Source organism: Aquila chrysaetos, chromosome 5 (assembly GCF_900496995.4).
Source record: "Aquila chrysaetos chrysaetos chromosome 5, bAquChr1.4, whole genome shotgun sequence".
NCBI lineage: Eukaryota > Metazoa > Chordata > Aves > Accipitriformes > Accipitridae > Aquila > Aquila chrysaetos.
In genome coordinates this window covers 72,856,524-72,875,356 of record NC_044008.1, presented here as the reverse complement: position 1 = coordinate 72,875,356, position 18,833 = coordinate 72,856,524, and the positions used below count along the sequence as shown (strand labels likewise).

General features: G+C 36.6%; 1 protein-coding gene across 4 annotated transcripts in view; it reads left to right on the top strand.

The window, feature by feature from the left end:
* PRKCA (protein kinase C alpha) overlaps window positions 1-18,833 on the top strand; it is a 162,348-nt gene that overhangs the window by 95,160 nt on the left and 48,355 nt on the right. For all 4 annotated transcript variants that reach the window (XM_030014445.1, XM_030014444.1, XM_030014446.1 and 1 more), the window contains 5 exons: window positions 4,897-5,008; window positions 5,739-5,867; window positions 17,286-17,442; window positions 17,538-17,672; window positions 18,415-18,511. In XM_030014445.1, coding sequence (XP_029870305.1) covers window positions 4,897-5,008; window positions 5,739-5,867; window positions 17,286-17,442; window positions 17,538-17,672; window positions 18,415-18,511 — 630 coding nt within the window. The remainder of the gene's footprint in view (window positions 1-4,896; window positions 5,009-5,738; window positions 5,868-17,285; window positions 17,443-17,537; window positions 17,673-18,414; window positions 18,512-18,833) is intronic.

The following is an 18,833-nucleotide window of genomic DNA, read 5'->3' as shown; positions in this document are numbered from 1 at the left end:
TCCAACCTTGATCACTAGTACAGACTCTGGCACTGACAGATCTGCTTGCAGTGTTGATTTAAATTCCTTCCAAAAATCTCACCAGTTCTCGCTGTGTAACCTAGAAGATGCTGAATTGAAGACAATATGGATATAGTTTCAGAGGTTTTGGTCTTAGATACATGATTCTGGTTATTGATACTAGTTACACAGTTATTGATACTATCAAGATGCGTACTATGAAAAGGCTTTAACAACTAACAATACGATGCTGCTTTGTATATAAAATTTCCACTGATGCAACCTCACACGAAGTGGGTTTTGTATATTTTATACTTAAAAGCAATGTGATGATTTCATGCCTGCAAAATTATAGTTGGTTCAGTGTTGCTATCAAGGGGAATAAATTCTAATCAAAAGGGAGCTTTTAGAAAGAATTCAGAAATATAGTGCTCATAAGCTGTTTTGTAATGTGTTAAAGCACAGTTTGACATGTGCTGCTGGTTAACCGTGCGCTTTCAATTATTGCACACCCCTCTCTTTGATCCAGGAAAATTATGGAATGATTTCTCGCAGGGGGGTGCTTTCCATTGCTGGAAATGGATTCATTTGTGCTAAACAAAGAAAGAAGGCAGGGATGGTGGCAATACTGCTGCAGGGGGGCAAAATGTAGTTCAATGGCAGTACATTGATTGAAAAACGTGTGGTTTTGGTGAGATGCCTCCGTGTTCTTCTGCTTCCCTCTGCTGGAGCGTGGCTGGGTTCCTGCCTGTCTCCCAGCCGGGCTTCGGAGCAAATCCGAACCCCTTTTAGTTGAGCCAAAGCTGTCTGTTTGGGCAAGTCACTCCTGCAAACTCATTTATTTATTTTTTAAAGGTTTCAGCTCCGTTTTGTGTTTTTTTTCAATGGGTCCACAGAGTGCAAGTCTGTGTAGAACACACGTCTCCTGGTCAGTGCGGTTCTGTGGCTGCCTGTCTCTGTATAAGCGTGTCTCAGCTTTGAGACTAGGCAATAATATTTTGATTTTTTCAGAGCTTTATGGGGTGTAGATGCCAGGTTGCTATTCATCTTTATAGGGATGCTGCACCCATGTATGTCATTACAGGCTCTGAAACTCCAGTCTATTGTACTGCAGTTGAATTGCAGAGCGCTGGCTAGATTTCTGCCAATTTAAAGGTTTTTCAAAGACAAATATTTAAATGTCTGTGATATTGATTGCCCAGAGTTTCCTCTCCCATTTAATTATACTATATTGCATTCAGTTGTACTTACAAAAGTGGGGGGTTGTCTTAATAATAGCAGAGAATTCACTTTTTAGCATGAAAATAACATGAATTTTAATAGAGCGTATCATTCATCACCGCTTAACAAGTGCTTTCCCATTGCCACTTTCCCTCTTCATAATTTTGATGGATTTTGGAAACAGAAGTGGGTTTTCCCTTTAGAGTTTCACAATTAATCTATGCCAAGTTTAGTGCAAAGTTCAATTCTCTTGCAAATAGCAGCCATTATTTGGCAGTTCATCTGTCATATCCTGGCTTGGCTCCCTGTGTTTACTATGAAATATGACTGCCAGCTATGCTTTGGGAATTATTGAAAGTTTACATTGATTAAAAGGGGATATTTGAAGAAAATTTACAGGAGCTTACGTCTAACTCAGTAGTTTACCTCTAGCTGAAAAATACTAAAGACCATGCTATTTCCTCAATAATGCGTATAAGTCACTTAATGCATATTTAACATTGGGAAGTATTAAACTGTGTTAAAAACTATGGAGTTAATTGCTGTTAATAATACAAGTAGTTAGTACTGGCAATGTAGTAACTATTACTAATACAGTTACTTAAAGTGTAAACTATAGATTCAAGGGTAGTTCTAAGTGCATGAGAAGCCTATGTTAATATAGGGAATAAGATAAAAAGCTTTTATCATCTAATATGGGTGTATAGAGATCTCCTGGCTTTCTCTATATGTTCTCAGACTAGCTTGAAAATAACAATGTTTTATATACTTCAATTTGCCAAAAAAAAAAAAAAAAGCATAGGATTGATACAGAAAATAGAATTAAATACCGATGAAGAGTGCACTCTCTTGTTTATTAGCTTTTAAATATGTTTTAGGTTCTTCTATTTAGTTCTGCCAAAGGGATTTTAAAGGAGAGATTTCCTACCTGCAAAGTTTCCATTTCAGGTGTAGTTTTGGTACTGTTTTCCTTTGTCCTCTTTTTATATGCTCTGCCTGGAATAAGTGACTTCATGTGTGCATATAGAATAATAACTAATAATAGTCAGAACATACTTGCTGGTCTTTAAAAAAATTAATTCATATTGAATTATTCATTTTAAACATCCTACAATAGGCATTTTCACACAATGTTAGAAAACTAACATTTATTATAGAAAGCAAATGATGATTCAAATTATATACATTGAGTCATGCAGGGCCAAGTTCAAAGTTTGATCCAACTTGATTTATTTATTCAAGTGACTGGTTGTATTTCATTGTTTTATAAGAATGCTTTTGCTGGTATTTTGTAGTTACGTACAGTTAAGCGCAGGAGTACATGAGCCTTTGCTCATGTAGTGCTGCTTTGTAGTGAGTGCGGTATAGTTGTCCTAACATGTCACAACATTTTTAAGCCACATACACACCCCTGCTTAACTTAATTACCATGTATATTCCATTGATTGGAGTAGAATTATTTGGTAGTGTTTGTTATGTAATTTATGTATAATACACCGGTTCAATGTATTTAGTAGACATTCACTATAATAATTTCCCATAGTTCTTTCTCCTCTCTATCATTACTTTATACTCATAAATACCACTTATGTCAGATGTTAAACACAACTTTAAAAATCTGTTTATTCAGTGTCATTCTTAGAATGGGTTTTGTCCTCAGTAACAGATGTTCTTACCAAAGTAATGTTTAAGTGTATATATTTATAAGTCAACAAGTCCCCTTATGTCTTCAAAACAAAACAATTTAAGGAAGAATTAGCTTTGAAAATGTGTTCGAAATTGCTTGGAAGGCATATAGTCAGAGTCGATCCATCAGATAACCCTTTAGTAAAGCAATGTTCCCATGACCCTGCACCACAAGACCCGTTTGCTGTATCTTTAATAAATAACGAAACAGATGTTCTCTGGAGCATTAAATGTCATTCCATTTAGATTAACTGTGTTTACAAAATAAATATGGTTGTTAGCAGTTTGCATTTCATATGTCAGGCTGTATAACAAACAGAACTATTGAAATAGTCTCAATTTGAATTCTTAATGTAAAGTCTTTACTCGTTATCCTGGATACTATATGATGTCTATCTGTGCAGTGAAAACTGGTGGTTATAGATTCATCATAAAACTTAGAATCGGTACCAAAAACAATTCACACAAAGAATGCTCACCAAAGCATGGTATGGCAAAATCTTAAATTTTGAAGGCAAGATTTTGCCTTCTCATAGTTGTATTTTTATGATAATTACTATTAGAAGTTCCTGAAGTTCTTCAGAAAGAACTTATACTAGAGGAATCTTTTATTTTTTAAGAAAGAGCTAGCAGGTTTTCCATTTTGTATAACATGCTGTGTTTGCTCTTGATTTTTTTGAAAGCTTTTATTGGCAGATGCAAGTTGAAAAGTTAGTTTATTTTTAAAAATAATTTAATAATTCTTATCTAATATAAAGGTATATTAATATAAAATGTAAACAGAAGAAAAATGTTTTGATGTCTCATTTTGCAGTTTATTTTTAAGGATGTTTTAATGCATGAAAGACTTGACATTTTATAATTTCTATGGTCTTTCTGTAAAGAATGTTAGCAAGAATTGATTTCAAACCCCAATGTATTTTTTAATGAAGAAGAATTACTGCTCTTCCCAACTTCTGATCAAGATTGTGCAGTGATAGTTTTGACTAAAATATAGTTGGGGCTGGAAGTGGTCATAAAGGATATCAAAATATAGATGATATGCATAGAAGTATAAGGCTAGCACAGTGTTTATTTTGGCAATGCACATCTCCAAGTGTTGGGAATGGGCTGCGTGAGTCTGGTGTACGTGAAGTTCTGGGGCTTTGTATATGTGGAATCAGCCTGACGTGGGTGAACATATCGAAGATGTGATTTCGTCCTTTTATATAAATGTTCTTGGTTTTCCAAAGGACACCTCTACCCCTAGAGAACAGCAAATGTATTTGGATGTGTCATACATTTAAGCGATTTGGGTGTATTCCCTTTCACTGGTCCTAAATTAGAAACCATTTCCAAGCTGCTGGTGGCCTTAAAATGTCCTCACTATAAGTTTCTCTGTTTGAAAATCAGATGGGAATAGCAGTCAAAAATATATACTACGTGCCAATTTAGAATTTGTTCACTTTCATTTAAAATAATATAGGTTGTAAATTTGCAACATTTCAAGATGATCCCATCTTTAAGATCCTGATTTTACAGTCATTTGACTGTATTTCAGATTAGTCCCTTAACAGTTACTTCCCTCCTCTCCTGCTATATTTTGTGTCATCATTTCAGAACGGTGATGATAACAGGCTGTAAACAAGCAGACAGTATATGACACTTTAGCCGCAGGCTGAATGCCGTCACTATACTTTGTGTATAGGTACAGTCAGTAAATGGAAGTTTTAGTGTAGTTGAATCACAGAACAAGACTGTGTTCTCTGAGCTGACATAGTCTTTCTTGCAACACCAAAACAAAGGAAAAAGAGGAACCAAGGCCCATGTACCTGCACCAATGTAGGTACCAGCCGCTATAAGGGCTGTGAATAAGCTACGTGCTGGAATATATTTTTCTGCATCATAAGTTGCAGAGCTGGAAAGTTTTTGGTATTTGAAGTAATATATTAAAGGTGTGTCAATTTTATTTTTTATGACTTGAGAATCTCTTTCTGTTTTTTCCTTCAGGATCCCAGAAGCAAGCACAAATTTAAGATCCACACATATGGGAGCCCAACCTTTTGTGACCATTGTGGGTCACTGCTTTATGGGCTTCTGCACCAAGGGATGAAATGTGACAGTAAGTGAAGTTTTTCTATATTACCAAAAGGGTATTTTAGAAAGTAAGTGGAAACACTGGGTAACAGCTTCTTACTTCTTTTCAGTGGAAAATACCATTTCAAATGTCAGCTATTTATAGTACTGTTATATTTCAAGTGGATATTTCAGTACTATAATAATATACTAATGAAAATCACCTCTGTTGCTGAGAACATGGTGTATTCAATTTGTGGCTGAAGAGCCTTTGCCATGGCAGTTTTGAGAAAGCCTCTTTTTGGACTGCGTGGTTGAATGCACTGTTGAAGATTGAAATTTCAGTTCAGTTGGTAGCCAAGGTCCAATATTTTCCTTGTATTTCATTTGTCTTGAAAGATTCCTGCTAGAAAAATCTAATAATCAATTTAAACCTAATTGCCTTCATTGCCAATGCTGGTACGAATGCTCTGTTTTCTTAGTCGTATTCCCAGCAAGTCTTTACTCCATTTTCACTTTTTTATCCTCACACTTCATTAATGATACCTTTGTGTTTCTGAAGTAGATTATCTTATCCTCCGTTTCATTCACTGTGTACAAAATGTATTGTAAGGTAGAAACTAGCCATGTCTTTCAGTTGAAAAACATCCACCTGTAATCTGAAAGTCTTGCCAACAGTTAAGCATTGTAATCTTAACTTTCACTTTGCTCAGTGTTTGCAGTGTAATCATATTATTAGCTTCTCATAGCTGTCTGAACCATTTTTATATCCACAGCCTGTGATATGAATGTTCACAAGCAATGTGTAATAAACGTCCCAAGCCTCTGTGGCATGGATCACACAGAGAAAAGAGGAAGGATTTATCTGAAAGCTGAAGTCACTGGTGACAAACTGGAAGTAATAGGTAACAATTAATTTGGGAATTTTGCAGGTTTTGTAAATGTACAATATGCACTGTGGGTTTATGTACCTTGGTCAAATCTTTGTGTATTAAAGCCAGTGGTGGAGTATTTCCCTTCAGAAGTGTGAGGATTTCATTCAACATGTCCTTGAATCAAGAAACTCTATAAACTGGTGTTCATAAAAATAAATAGAAAAATGAAAGCTGTAGTAATAGCTTTAAAAACTCAGGAATATTATTTAGAAAATCACTGTAATGTCAATTTTTCATGTAGAAGGCAGCCCAGTGGGATAGCTAGCTGTTCAGGAGGTTAGCCATCATCAACAGAAGAAATACTTTAAACTTTCATGAGCTGAGGAGTTGTTTCCTGTATTTCATAGTATTTAATAAACAAAAGCAACTTGGATTCAATCCCAAATATTAGTCCCAGTGAGTTATAAAATAAAAAAATAAATTATCACATTCTGTAAGGTTAAGTTTACCAAGATGGGGAGGAGGGAGAGAGATGAAGGAGAGAGAAGGTGGCAGTTCATTTCCTTGGAAGGAAATGAAAATAAATAAATTCTCCCAGGATTTATGAGTAAGCGTTGGTTGTGTGCACACGCACACACCCCCACGCACCCCCACCAACCCATTCCAAGTCTGAAGTTGCAGAAAAAATTCTGGAAAATGTATTTTGCAAGTTCCAGGACTGTTTTGCCTCCCTAAATAGACGTGTGGCAGGTTAACTCCAGCAGAACTTCCTTGCGGTGTAACAGAGAGTGGAGTTTATCGCTCAGGATCTGCATAAGAATTTGTATTTTAGAGCTTGTTACGTTTGTTCTATATGTGCTTTCTTTTTTAGCTGGGGTCAGTTGATAATTATTGTATCTGATGTCCGAAGTGTAAAGTTGGTAGTGAACTTTACTGTTGATTTTTCCTTTCTGTTGGAGACAAATATGCAAAAAATATTCTTTGCCAATCAGATTGCAGTGTATTTACTCAAAGGGAAAGCACAGGGCAGGAATTAGGATGGACAGAAGTGAAATAAGGGAAGGAATAACAGAAAATTTTGTTCATGGTTTTTTTTATAGGTAGCGGCAAGTCTGTAAAACAAATTAAATTTTAAAAGAAAGTCCCAGTTTTTTATGGCTCAAAAAATAAGGAAATTTTGAATATGTGCTATAGTAACTAGAACCAAAATAAGTATGATATAACATAGGAAATGGAGTAAAAGACACTCGTAAAACAGAAATTATCAGAAGCTTTTACCTCAGGAGAGTGTGTCATCACAGGTGACCAACACTGCTTCTTCAGTGAAGAAAAATTAAAGGCAACAAATCTTAATACATCACATTAGATGTACACTGATACATCTTTCAAATTGGTATTGCAAGAAACTGAATTCAGTGCCCACGCTATGAAACACGGAGAGGGTGCAATGCTTTTATCGTTGCCTGTTTGGTGTTGCAAAATCGAATTAAATTCAAGGGCAAAGTTAGAGCAGGACAAAGTAGGAGATTTCTTAGACCATCTCAACTTCTGCCTGTGGGTGTTGAGTGTTGTGTAATTCTTCAGCGTTGCTCAGTTGAGAGGCTAGAGCCTATTACACACCAAAAGGACGTTCCTTCTACCTCTGCACTTCTTCTTTGGGGAATGAGACCATACCCCTTGTAGTCAACATAAAGGAAATCAGACCATCATACTGAATTTTCACAGCTTATAGAACCAGCAAACTTCCCTCCTGGCACTGTATTCATTCACGGCTTTGTTCTTTCTAAATCCGAATACCTCCATATTTTCCTGTCAAACCTTGTAAAATGCATTGAAAAGGAGAAGTATGATAAAATTTAGTTAGAAAGGATCAGAACAGATCCCAAGTGATACTTAATTGTAGCTTAACTTTTCAAATAGCTTCTTGTCGACGTAGGAGGGGTAAATTTGTCCAAGGTACTGTCATTAACAGAAAGGTGATTTCACTAACTAGCGAGGCATTTCAAAGATGATGATGCAGGTTCTAAAAGTAATTGTATCATGAGAAAGAACTAATCTGAAAATCATCCAAATGACAAAATTTAGTATTTGCATTATTCTAGGCCACTTTTCAGCAAGGTTCTTAAGTATGGCTTAAACTTTCTGCCATAATGCACATAATTTCACAAAAACCATGTACTTATTTTCTGATGATTCAGCAGGTTTAGAATGCTTTTAGGAGCACAAGAGTTTGTCACAAGTCTTTGGGGTACCGAGCCACTATAAAACAATTATACAAATAGGTATTCTTTTAGTTTACAATTTTATTTGAAAAGGTCTTGTCTGAGATATGAATATGGTAAAATTGCTACAGATATTTTGTAGGTTTTCTTCATAAGCTCTTTTTGGTGTGAGTGTACTTGGCAAATGCTGTTACTTTTGTGTTTATAAATAAAACATTCCCATCCCACAGTTAAGTAGGTTTCTGGACAGCAAGAAAAATGTTTACTATAACCTTGTTATGTATATAACAATTATGGTGCTGCTGTTTTAGTTGAGGCTTGTCAGCATTTCCAAGCTTTCAGAAAATTTCTTTAAATAAAAATGACAGTTGCTCTGAAAATAAGCTGGGGGGGGGGTTCTTTTTTTTTTTAAATAAAAAATTACTGTACAGACTAAGCCCAGACCTGGTGAAGTTTCGGATACCTTTTGTGCATGTTTAACTGAAAAGGAAATTAGCAATTGTCAGTTAGTTCATAGACATATTGCTGTCCAAAAATCTCGAACTCCTTTTCTCCCAGTAGGGCATTGCTTCTAAAATATTTATTGACAAAACCTTTGTTAGAATATACCGTTCCCAGAGCTGCCAAGCATGATACCACTGCCTTTAGCTTTGGGAAAGGAGGTGAATTAAATGTCCAGGAGGTTTAGGAACAGCAGGAAAAATAATCAATGACTGGCTGTTTGGTTTGAGCCTTTGCCTGAATCTTTTTCAAAGGAATTACTCTGTAGGTGTTGAACTCCTTCAGCTGAATTCCTCAGTATCTCTGCTCTGCATCCTGTTTTGGATGTTAATTAGTTCCTGCTGATTCTTTCATAGCCAGCCTTGATTGCACGCTAAACATTTGTGCTGCTAAATGCAGGCATGCCACTCTGGTTGGCATCTTGCAAATACCTTCGATGGGCAACTCAACCATCCCAGTTCCAGCCAGGAAAGCTGATGGAGGATGCAGCGTGCTTAATGACGACTGCAAGATACATGGTCGTTTGGAGGACGCTGTTTAGTGCATTGCAATTGTCTTACTTCTGCGTAATTGCTTTGAGGGGTTTGTCATGGCTTTTGTTTCCAAAAAAGGCCACAGTACACCCTCGCTTACTAAGTGTTTTTCCGGTAAAATATTGTAAATAGTACTGGGATTTTTTTCCCAGTGAATACTAGGAAAGAGGCAAGGCAGAGCACTGCCAGATGGAGTTGGCCAGTGGTTCAGTCAGATTATCTAAAATATCTAAGTACTTTGGCATGTTTTGAATTGAACTAATGGTGGGAATGATTCAGTCCTATATGTAAACATACTTAATTCCGGTTTACTAGGTCGGATCTTCAATCTGGGTGCTTAAAGGTAGACATACTTTCCTTTCTGTGTGAATGCTAGAGACTCCGCAACGCTTTTTCACAAATAAGTGGGAATTTTGTATTGGTGTACTTTGCCAAAACCTTACCATCTTCCCAGTGCTAGTCAATATGCCACATTCAGTGCTCATTTGTGTTGCAGTACTTAAATATCAATGGGTTATTTTATAGCTACTAGCTTGAGAGTTGCATTGCATATTAATAATTTATTGCACTTGCAGTAAATCAACTTGGTAGTTTTCTTTTTACAGGAACTGTCTTGAATTGCTTTTTTCTGAAATCACTGGATTCATGACCCTTTCATAGGTTAGACCAGCTTGGAGATTTTGCTTTTAGGCATAGTTAAGTAGGTTTTGCTATTTTTAATCTATGCTTTTTGCACTGAATTTTCTTCCTCCTGATGTGCGTTAAAAGTTTTGTCACTGTTACATTTACTTGTTGACCCATCTTATAATTTGGGACTCTTCTGAGTGAGTTTGTAGGTGGTTGCATCACAGGTTTGAATTTTTTATTTTATTTCTGAATTATTTTTGTAGTGAATAAACAATAACCTTTGTGAGAAAATAACCCCATCTGGTACACTAACATATAAAAAGCTGCCACATTATTGGGATCCTAAACTGTGACCTATCAGTTGCTGGGAGTTGAATTTGACAGCAGCTGACAATAACGAACTGCCCTCCCGACACAGGCACCGATTTAGAGGCAGGGTGTTAGCGTCTCGCTGTCAGCTAATACACCCTACTGTTACATAAACGTTATTAAAAGATATATATACACAGCCCAGAGTTTTCAGGGGGTTTAAAGTGTATTTTTCTTAGCTGAAAGAATACAGAAAATCTGGTTTTATTCTTCAGCGATGCTTCCGTTATTTAAAAGAAGAGGAAAGCCGGCAGTGATCTCTGCAGAGGTTGGGAGCACATAACAGGCTCTCCAACAGTAATCTCCCTTGGAGTTCTGTACTCCCCACCGTATGTTTTTCAAATTATTTATGAATGTATGAGTGCTGAGCCACCCTATGGCACTGCATATTAATGTCTTGTCACACTGCTTGCTGTGGACTGCTGGGTTAAGAGCCTCTGCCCAAACAAGCTTGAGAGACAACTGGAGAATTTTGGCACATTTCTAGATTTTCATAAAAATTGTTTCCTTAAAAGACCCCACCATACACACACTCTAATAATTTTAGTTATGATTGTTTAGGTCAGTATTAGTGTCTGCCTTTGTTAGCATTAATTCCATGATACTCTGCAACTGATTTTAAAAGGGAACATATATGAATATTCTGGCTGTTTGACCAGCTTTTAGTACCAAATACCTATAAAGTGATCCCAAATAATTACGTGCATGTGGGAGGCATTTTTAATCTCTCAGAGAACATCAGTCACATTTTTTATTTCACTAATATCTTCTCTCTTTTCTGGCATTCCCAGAGTCTGCAGAGTTACTGCGTTCTTTACAGAAAGAGCTGTGCCTTTCACAAATGCCAACCCTGGTAGCAACTGAATGCTCCCCATTTCATTCATTAAATTAACTTTACCATGAAGAAACAGGCAATGCATAGTATGTAAAAGAAACATTAGTTTTTCATAAATGGCCATCTGCATGCATATAAACAATTTAACTAAAATGCTCTATATTTATGTAAGAATATAAACAGATAAGAATTAGAAATTTAATAGTCTGAATCCCTTTTCAGACGATTTGATACATCTTGTGTTAAGACTTATGTTTTAATAAGTAGCTGGCCTACCCAGTAGAACATATTTTTTCATGATGATAATTTTTATAATGGTAATCTTCTTTTACAAGTAAAATATGGTTGCTCCTATGAGACTTCCAGCTGAATTTGAAACCAGAGAACCTATTGCAGGCACAAGTACTTATTATGTAGCATTAGAGATGATGGTACATTTTTTGTTAGTAGGAGAGAATATCTCAATAAATACAGAGGAATGAAGTATCATGCAATGTTGGTTCATTTTTCATCTTGTTCTAGGAAGGAAATTAATCATCTGTTTCTTGTGTGTAAATCACCTGTGAAGTGCAGGCATTCCAATAGTCTACATTCGTTACGTTGCCATCTTTCAGGATTCAGGAAATGGGATGTAGTGAGTAGGCACTGGTCTCAGGAGGGATATTAAAAGAAATTTTAGTTGGGCGGGGGAGTAGTTAGGGAATAGAGAAAAGTCTCATATCAGAAAGCCCTTTTAGTGGCTGAAAACTGCATAGAAATTGGAAATTGTCTGAAAAGCAGGATTTGTTTTGGAGCCAGTTGTACATGTGAGTCACAAGCAGCTCCAGAAAGCAAGCATTTAGTGAGAGTTTTAATAAAATCTTACAGTAAATCTTTAATGAAAGCTGAGCAGCTTTGGATTTTGCATATAGAGAGTACAAGTACACAACTTGGAAAAAAGGCTATTTTCAGTGGTAGGTAAATCTTTTAAACTGTGATTAAGGGGAGTGCGGTAAGGTACTGGGGAGGAGGTTCCTTGGCTGGGAATAGAAGATCCTCTGTCACTCACCTAAGTCATCTGTAAACTGGGCAGATCACTGGAATCCATACCAGAATCTTTTTCAGGAAGTAATGAGAATTATGGAATAATTTACTAATGCTTTATTGTGGGAAGACAGAAACTTTACGATGTTTTGGAGCTAACGGTCTCCCTTTTCTTTCATTTTGCTGGATAGCTTGGCAGATGAGACCATTTGAGATCTGAAGTGTCTTCTAAAAGCAGCTATTCGCATGCAGTTGAAAGATTTCTGCTCATCTAAGTTGCCTGTAGGGATTAAAAGGATTAGCAAGAAATGGTTGCTGTGATTAGTAAACTGTTTATGATCAACATTTGGGAATTCAGGAAAAAGGTAGCTGTGACTCACTTGAAAAGGAACTGAGTAAACTCATGCTGCTAATAATTCAGCTTTGTTATAGGGACAGAAACATTTATTTACTCATTCCCATGACTAAATTTATTTGCTGATATCACAAGAAGTTATAAATCCATAACTGTATATGGCTTGCAACTTTTGACCTATACAAGCTCATGGGAAAGGTTCCGGTTTTGTCATCCACTCTCTGAATTCCTCAGAATTCTGCCTGGATTTCTTCTCTTTATGTAAAATGTCGGTTGTTCTCTGCCAGCCCACTCTATCTTATTTAGATATTTATTTAAAGTACGAATACCTAAGAACCAGCTCTGTATTTGCTTATGTCTTTATACTATTCCTGGAAAAGTGGGCGTCCCAGTTCTAGGAATGGCTTCTGGATGGATATTGCTGGATTACAAGTAGCACATAATAGAACAGCCATAGGACAGCCATCAGATAGTCCGCATTTTCTGCTGACTAAACATTTATGATCTCTTCTTCATTAAAGATGAGGAGCAAAATGGTACACTTTTTTCTCTATGGTTGACAACTATTTCTATTTTTTAGAATAAAAACCTAGGCAAGCTTGCATTTGTTAGAAAATTCAATATATACTTCTCTTCACTGTCTTTTCATCTGTGTGCATTCTCAGTCCCTGTTAAGAGTCTAATCTGGACAAAATGTTAGGAAATTTAACTTGTACCAGCTACCTTGCTCAGTACAGAGGTCATTATCATGCTTAATAGTTATGACAGAAAACTGGCAAGTAGTATTTTAGGTTTCTGTCCAAGTTATGCTCCAAGTGATGCTGAACTGTATCTCACTTCAACCATCTGTAAATTAGAGTAATATCTCTATCACAGGGTTGAGTTTAATTAACTAATAATTATAAAGCAGGATGAGATTGCTTGCTATCATTAGAGCTGTAGCAGAATTCAGTCACAGTAAGTTTACTTATTTTCTTGGTGTTATTTTTCATTTAACTTTTTCTGTTTCAACTGCACACAAGAGATAGTGCCTTTGGTGGGGAGGGGAAATCTCTTCTTTTTGTCAATCCTCCTACAGAAACCTGACCTATCCTCTTAAAAATAGGGTGCCCTTAAAGAGGTGGACCACTTAGATGCTAATTCTTTATAAGCACTATTTAGCACAAGTATCGTAATGCAGTTTCCTCAAGAAAAGAAGTGCTAAGTCAGTTAAAAACAAAGATGTCTAAGGATACTAATTATACAGACAAAAGTACAAATGGGCCGGATATCTTAAAACAAGGAGTGAGATAATGACTTCTTTGGCAGCCTGTATTTAGTATATGTTGCATCTTTCCTTCCCAATTAATCTTTGAGCTTCTCTTTTTCTTGTATTTAGAGGGCTTTTCTTTTTTCTGTGTTTGTTGCAAAAGAAAGAAGTAGTCTTACACAGGCTGCCATGTCCTCCTGCTGTCACTGTTGTTTTCGGCAGCATTTATCAAGGCTAATCGGTGATGCCTTTCTCTGGGGAGCTCTCCATAGCAGAGCCTCAGAGAATGGCTCTGCATCCACCCAGCCAATTTCTCAAAATTCTGCTTGGTTTCACACTGAGCATCTCCAGGTAAAATTTAAACATAAAGGATTAGTCTGAAGACGCCATGTTAAAATTAAGCAATTTTGTTCAAGGAATTTTAACAAAAACTTCCTACTGTATGTTTCTGGGAAGCTGTAGAACACAGAGAGAGTTCTGCTCCTCACTTATGCCAAACTACAGTATAGAAATAAAAATCAAAAGTGGATTTCGAAGTAATAGTTTATGTGCCAAACCTGGCAGTGCAGTCACAAGTGCCATGCACGAGACAAAACAAAACCCCAAAACCCCAAAAAACTCAAATATAGGATGAGACAGAGAGCAATTCACATTGAAGGCTGTCACTTCATCACTCACTTTATGGTTCTTAGTCCCTTTGTGATTGTAAATATTTAACTAAATTAAGTTGTTTAGTCTTGATGTTATTCCTCAGAAGTATTTGAAGATCACTTTTAGTGTGCTAAATTTTAATATTGGGTCATTTGTTTTTTTTCATGGGTTGAAAACAGAAATGGTTTCCCAGCTGACCACTGGGTGTGGAGACCCTCAAAGGGCAAACTCAGAGTAAATGAGAATGGAGGCAGTTTCTCTGGGCTGAAAGCTCTAATTTTCCCAATTGCAAAGCCCTGTCAGCTTTACACAGGGATTGTGGAAAACTACAGATGAAACGCTCTGCAAAGAAGATGCTTGTTTCTGTTCTTTTAAAACACAGTGTATTTTTTCTGGTACAATTATTTGAGTAATATAGTTAGTGAATAGAATTACATTTTATTTTAAATTTTTAGCCCATAAGCATTTTCTGTCTCTCATTTTAGAAATACAAATTTAAGAAACCTAACTTAATCAGTATCAACTGTTGGTTCAAGTTAATGTGATTCCTTTCCAGCTATGATCTAATTTCCATAACTAATTTACATCAGAGTATCTGTTCTGCATGAGAATTATCTTGACAAATAAACTAGTGTGTTCCAAATAAGTAGCTTGCATTCCTGTACTCTACCTTCTTTCTACAGCTATTTTGGACATAATGTACCAGTTATATCTGGTATTTCTCTATTCCAACTTGTTCTACCACACCTAACACTCTCTCATTAAATAAACAGAGCAGGTCAAACTGTTTGAAATTATGTATTTTCTGTGGCAGTGGCTGGTTTTTCACCCCAAGATTTTGCCTCTGCAGCTTGAATCTTATGACACAATGGCTAAGTAGTAGATTTGCACTAAAGCACTACTTAGCAGTTATGTCCTTTGGAAGAACACAATCATTATGAACACTAAAACACTCTCTCCATCATGTAAAAGGAAAATGTCAGCCTAGAGCTAGTAACATCAATTTGTGAATCCACCTGGTGTATAGGAAATGGAACAGAACTGTTGTATGGTTTTGTAAATCACCTTCGGTGCTATAACGGGCGTATTGTCAACACCAGTCTCATTTCACTGGCCTTAAGTAAAGCACAACAATACCTGTCCAGTGCTTTACATTCATTGTCCATCTCTTTCTGTCTTACAGAAGCAGTAGTGCACAGTTGTCAATCCACCACAGCCCTGCCTGTATTTCTAAAGGGAGAACAAAGGACATTTTGAAAATATGTACTTCAGCTGGTTTACACATCATTAGACTGTTGCCCAAAAACTGTTCTCCTATTATTCTATAAATAATGAGAGTAAACAACACATTATAAAATATCTGTGTTGCTTGGATGCCTTTCAACCTTCATGCTGGAAAATAACAGGTTGAAATCCTGGGAAGGTCTGTAATTCTTGTCTGTAGTATGAAAATGCCATTTAAATCTGGGGGAAAAGGAGAAGAGTGCCATGAGCAAACAGTAACTATCTGTTGCTGAAGATGCTGACAGCATTCTTTTTTTTTTTTTTTTTTCGCATTGGCTCTGATTGAGTTCTTAAGTGACTCTAAAGTTCAAATTTTGGTAGGAAATGCTTTCCATCAAGAAATATTAGGTGACTTAAGGGTTGATCTTTCCTAAATTTCCTTTCAGATTTCTTCAGTTAGGCAGATAAACTAAAAAAGCCCTTCTGATGCTGACACTGTGAAAGCAGTAGCTGAGGGCCCTGTCAATCCGGCATAATATCTCTAGTGACTCACTCTTAAATGCTGGCCTGCCTTCATACCCTACGAACCATGTCACCCTCAAAGCTTCTTGTGATTTTCTTTCCAGGAACAATTCTAATCTTAAACTATGAATCTCACAAAAGAATTCCCGAATGAAAGCCGTTTTCTGTCCCAAACAAGCCGAGGGAATTACTGCTCCCAGTAGGTTTTGCAGTGCCCGGTTATGAGCTCTGAATTCCCCATCTCCAACTTGATCCCTGCAGTTCATCACAGCATGACCGGTTTGGGTAGGATGGAGTTTCACAGCATAAGGAAAATTCACCTCTTCTTCTGAGGTTCAGCAAAAGCTGATGGCTGAATGCCGTTAACACAGAATAAAACCTTACATGTCGTATAAATGTTACACGGGCGTTATGCTGGTCCTCTACAAGAGGGAGGAGGTATTCTCTTTACTCATCCACTGGAATACTCCACTCTCCTGCCGTGACTTCTGAACCACTTAACAAACTCCAGAGCTGCCACAGTAACTCCAGCCAGACTGAAACCCGAAAGCTGCCGAGCCCCCGTTAAATGCCTTTGTAACCCACTTTTGCCTGCCCTGTTCCACGTAGGGATGTGGCCTTGCGGGGAATGGCACCTCGTGCAGATTGCTGACTATTCTTGTCTCTCTCTCCTCGGTGATTGGTAGCAACATGAGATATGTTAACTCACTTTATGTCTTCTTTTGACATTGTAAAAATAGAAGCTACATTAACATTTTTTGTGAAGCTGAAGTTAAACTTGTCTTCTCTGCACTTTTACTTCGGTTGCTATCATGACATAATGCTTACAGCAATTCCATCTGACAACTAATGAACCATGAATCCGACGGAAGTTTAGCATTAGATACCTTCCAGTGAGGGATTGTATCAAATAACCTACCTTCTAAAATCTATTGTGATCAGCTATCGCCCTTATAGTATTTGGCTGATAGTCCTGTAGTGTTATAAACTAAGACTGATGCAGAAATAAAAGCACAAAGAATTGCTACCCACTTAAAAATTTATAGTGATGGATTTGGACATTTCATCATTCCACTGCAGGAGAAGAGCTGCCTGGAAGCTGCATGTCATTTGTGAATTGCTCTTCTCTCCTGTCATTTCTCTGTACCGTTCTTATAAATATCGCTAAGTGCAACCTTACTTTACAACAAGTAGTTTCTTCCATGCCAAGTCTGACAAGTGGGTTTCACGTCTGATTTATTTTTCAACGTGTTTCAATAACTCTGGTTTGACATGTTATTGCTTTCTTAATGGTGATTTGTAATCCTATACAAATCAGCTGTGTTTTATATTGACAGTGCGAGAAGCAAAAAACCTAATTCCCATGGATCCAAATGGACTTTCAGATCCTTATGTTAAACTGAAGCTCATCCCGGATCCTAAGAATGAAAGTAAACAAAAAACAAAAACGATCCGTTCGACTCTGAATCCAGACTGGAATGAGGCATTCACATTGTAAGTTTAAGGCCTTTTAATGTAATATCTTTGTATGTATTGAATCATTTATTTCAGTGTTGCATTGAAAATTCCTCTATTTCTCTCCTTTTTAGTAAATTAAAACCTACAGACAAAGATCGACGGTTATCCGTAGAGGTCTGGGACTGGGATAGAACAACCAGGAATGATTTCATGGGATCTCTTTCATTTGGGGTGTCAGAGCTTATGAAAATGCCAGCCAGTGGATGGTAAGAGTTTCTGAAAAGAGAGAAGGAGAGAATATATCACAACTTTAAAACCAGTATTTTTCTTCAATATAATGTACCTTTTTTTTGAGCTTTTCACTGTCTCTCGGGCTATAAATTCACTAAAAATGCAACTAAACCTAGGAAACATAGACTATATATAACAAAGGAGGGTAATAAAAGGAATGCTTTTCTTTTGTGGTGTTCATGAAACTTCTGCTGGAGCCAGGAGCTGCTGCAAACTCAATTCTGTGTACATAGTCTTGTGATATGAATTTTATTTTTATCTCAAATATGATATATTCATTACTAAGTGTATCACGTTATATATAGCTCTGCAAATTCAAAGTACATGGGAACTGATTTTATAAAATGCCATCTTATTACCTACCAAGCTATGGGTAGAACTCATCACATCTTCTCAAAGAGCATATTTCATCAAAGATAATTGTTTAGGGCTATAGAAGCACTGGAGGCAAAGGTTCTTCAGGGTTCATGTCTCCCATTATATCGCAGGATGGGTGTGAAGAATTTCTTTGTCCATTAAACTGCCTTGGCAGATAGTTTGGGATTAAAGATCTAATTTTAAGGTAAATATATTCTGAGTTTGCTTTAAATCTTTGAAAGCAGTTCTTTACATACCTGTGACATTGATACAAACCACACACAAACAACTAAATCAGATTTTAAATCTAACGGGAATAAAACTATAAAGTCACCATTTTTTTCCTCAAATATTCCACAGGTACAAGCTGCTGAATCAAGAAGAAGGTGAATATTATAACGTTCCAATTCCAGATGCTGATGAAGATGGAAATGCAGAGCTCCGGCAGAAGTTTGAGGTGAGGATTAAACACAAATGGGTACAACTATATAATGCATACATTTTTCAACTTATTAAAAAAAAAAAGCCTGTTAAAAGATATATATATTAGAGTGCTACTATTTCTGTTGCCTGTGACAGCAGTATGTGCCTTTGGGTTTCTTGAAGATTGGACCAAATGGTTTAATTCAGTAGTGGTATCATTTTTCTGACAGTTCAACTTCTCTGCTATGACACTTGTAAGTTGGTATTTTAAATTATTTTATATCAAGTATATGTAATAATTTGAATGTCTTTTAATACTTGCTGCAAAATCTGCCAGCTGTTATCACTAGTATCTA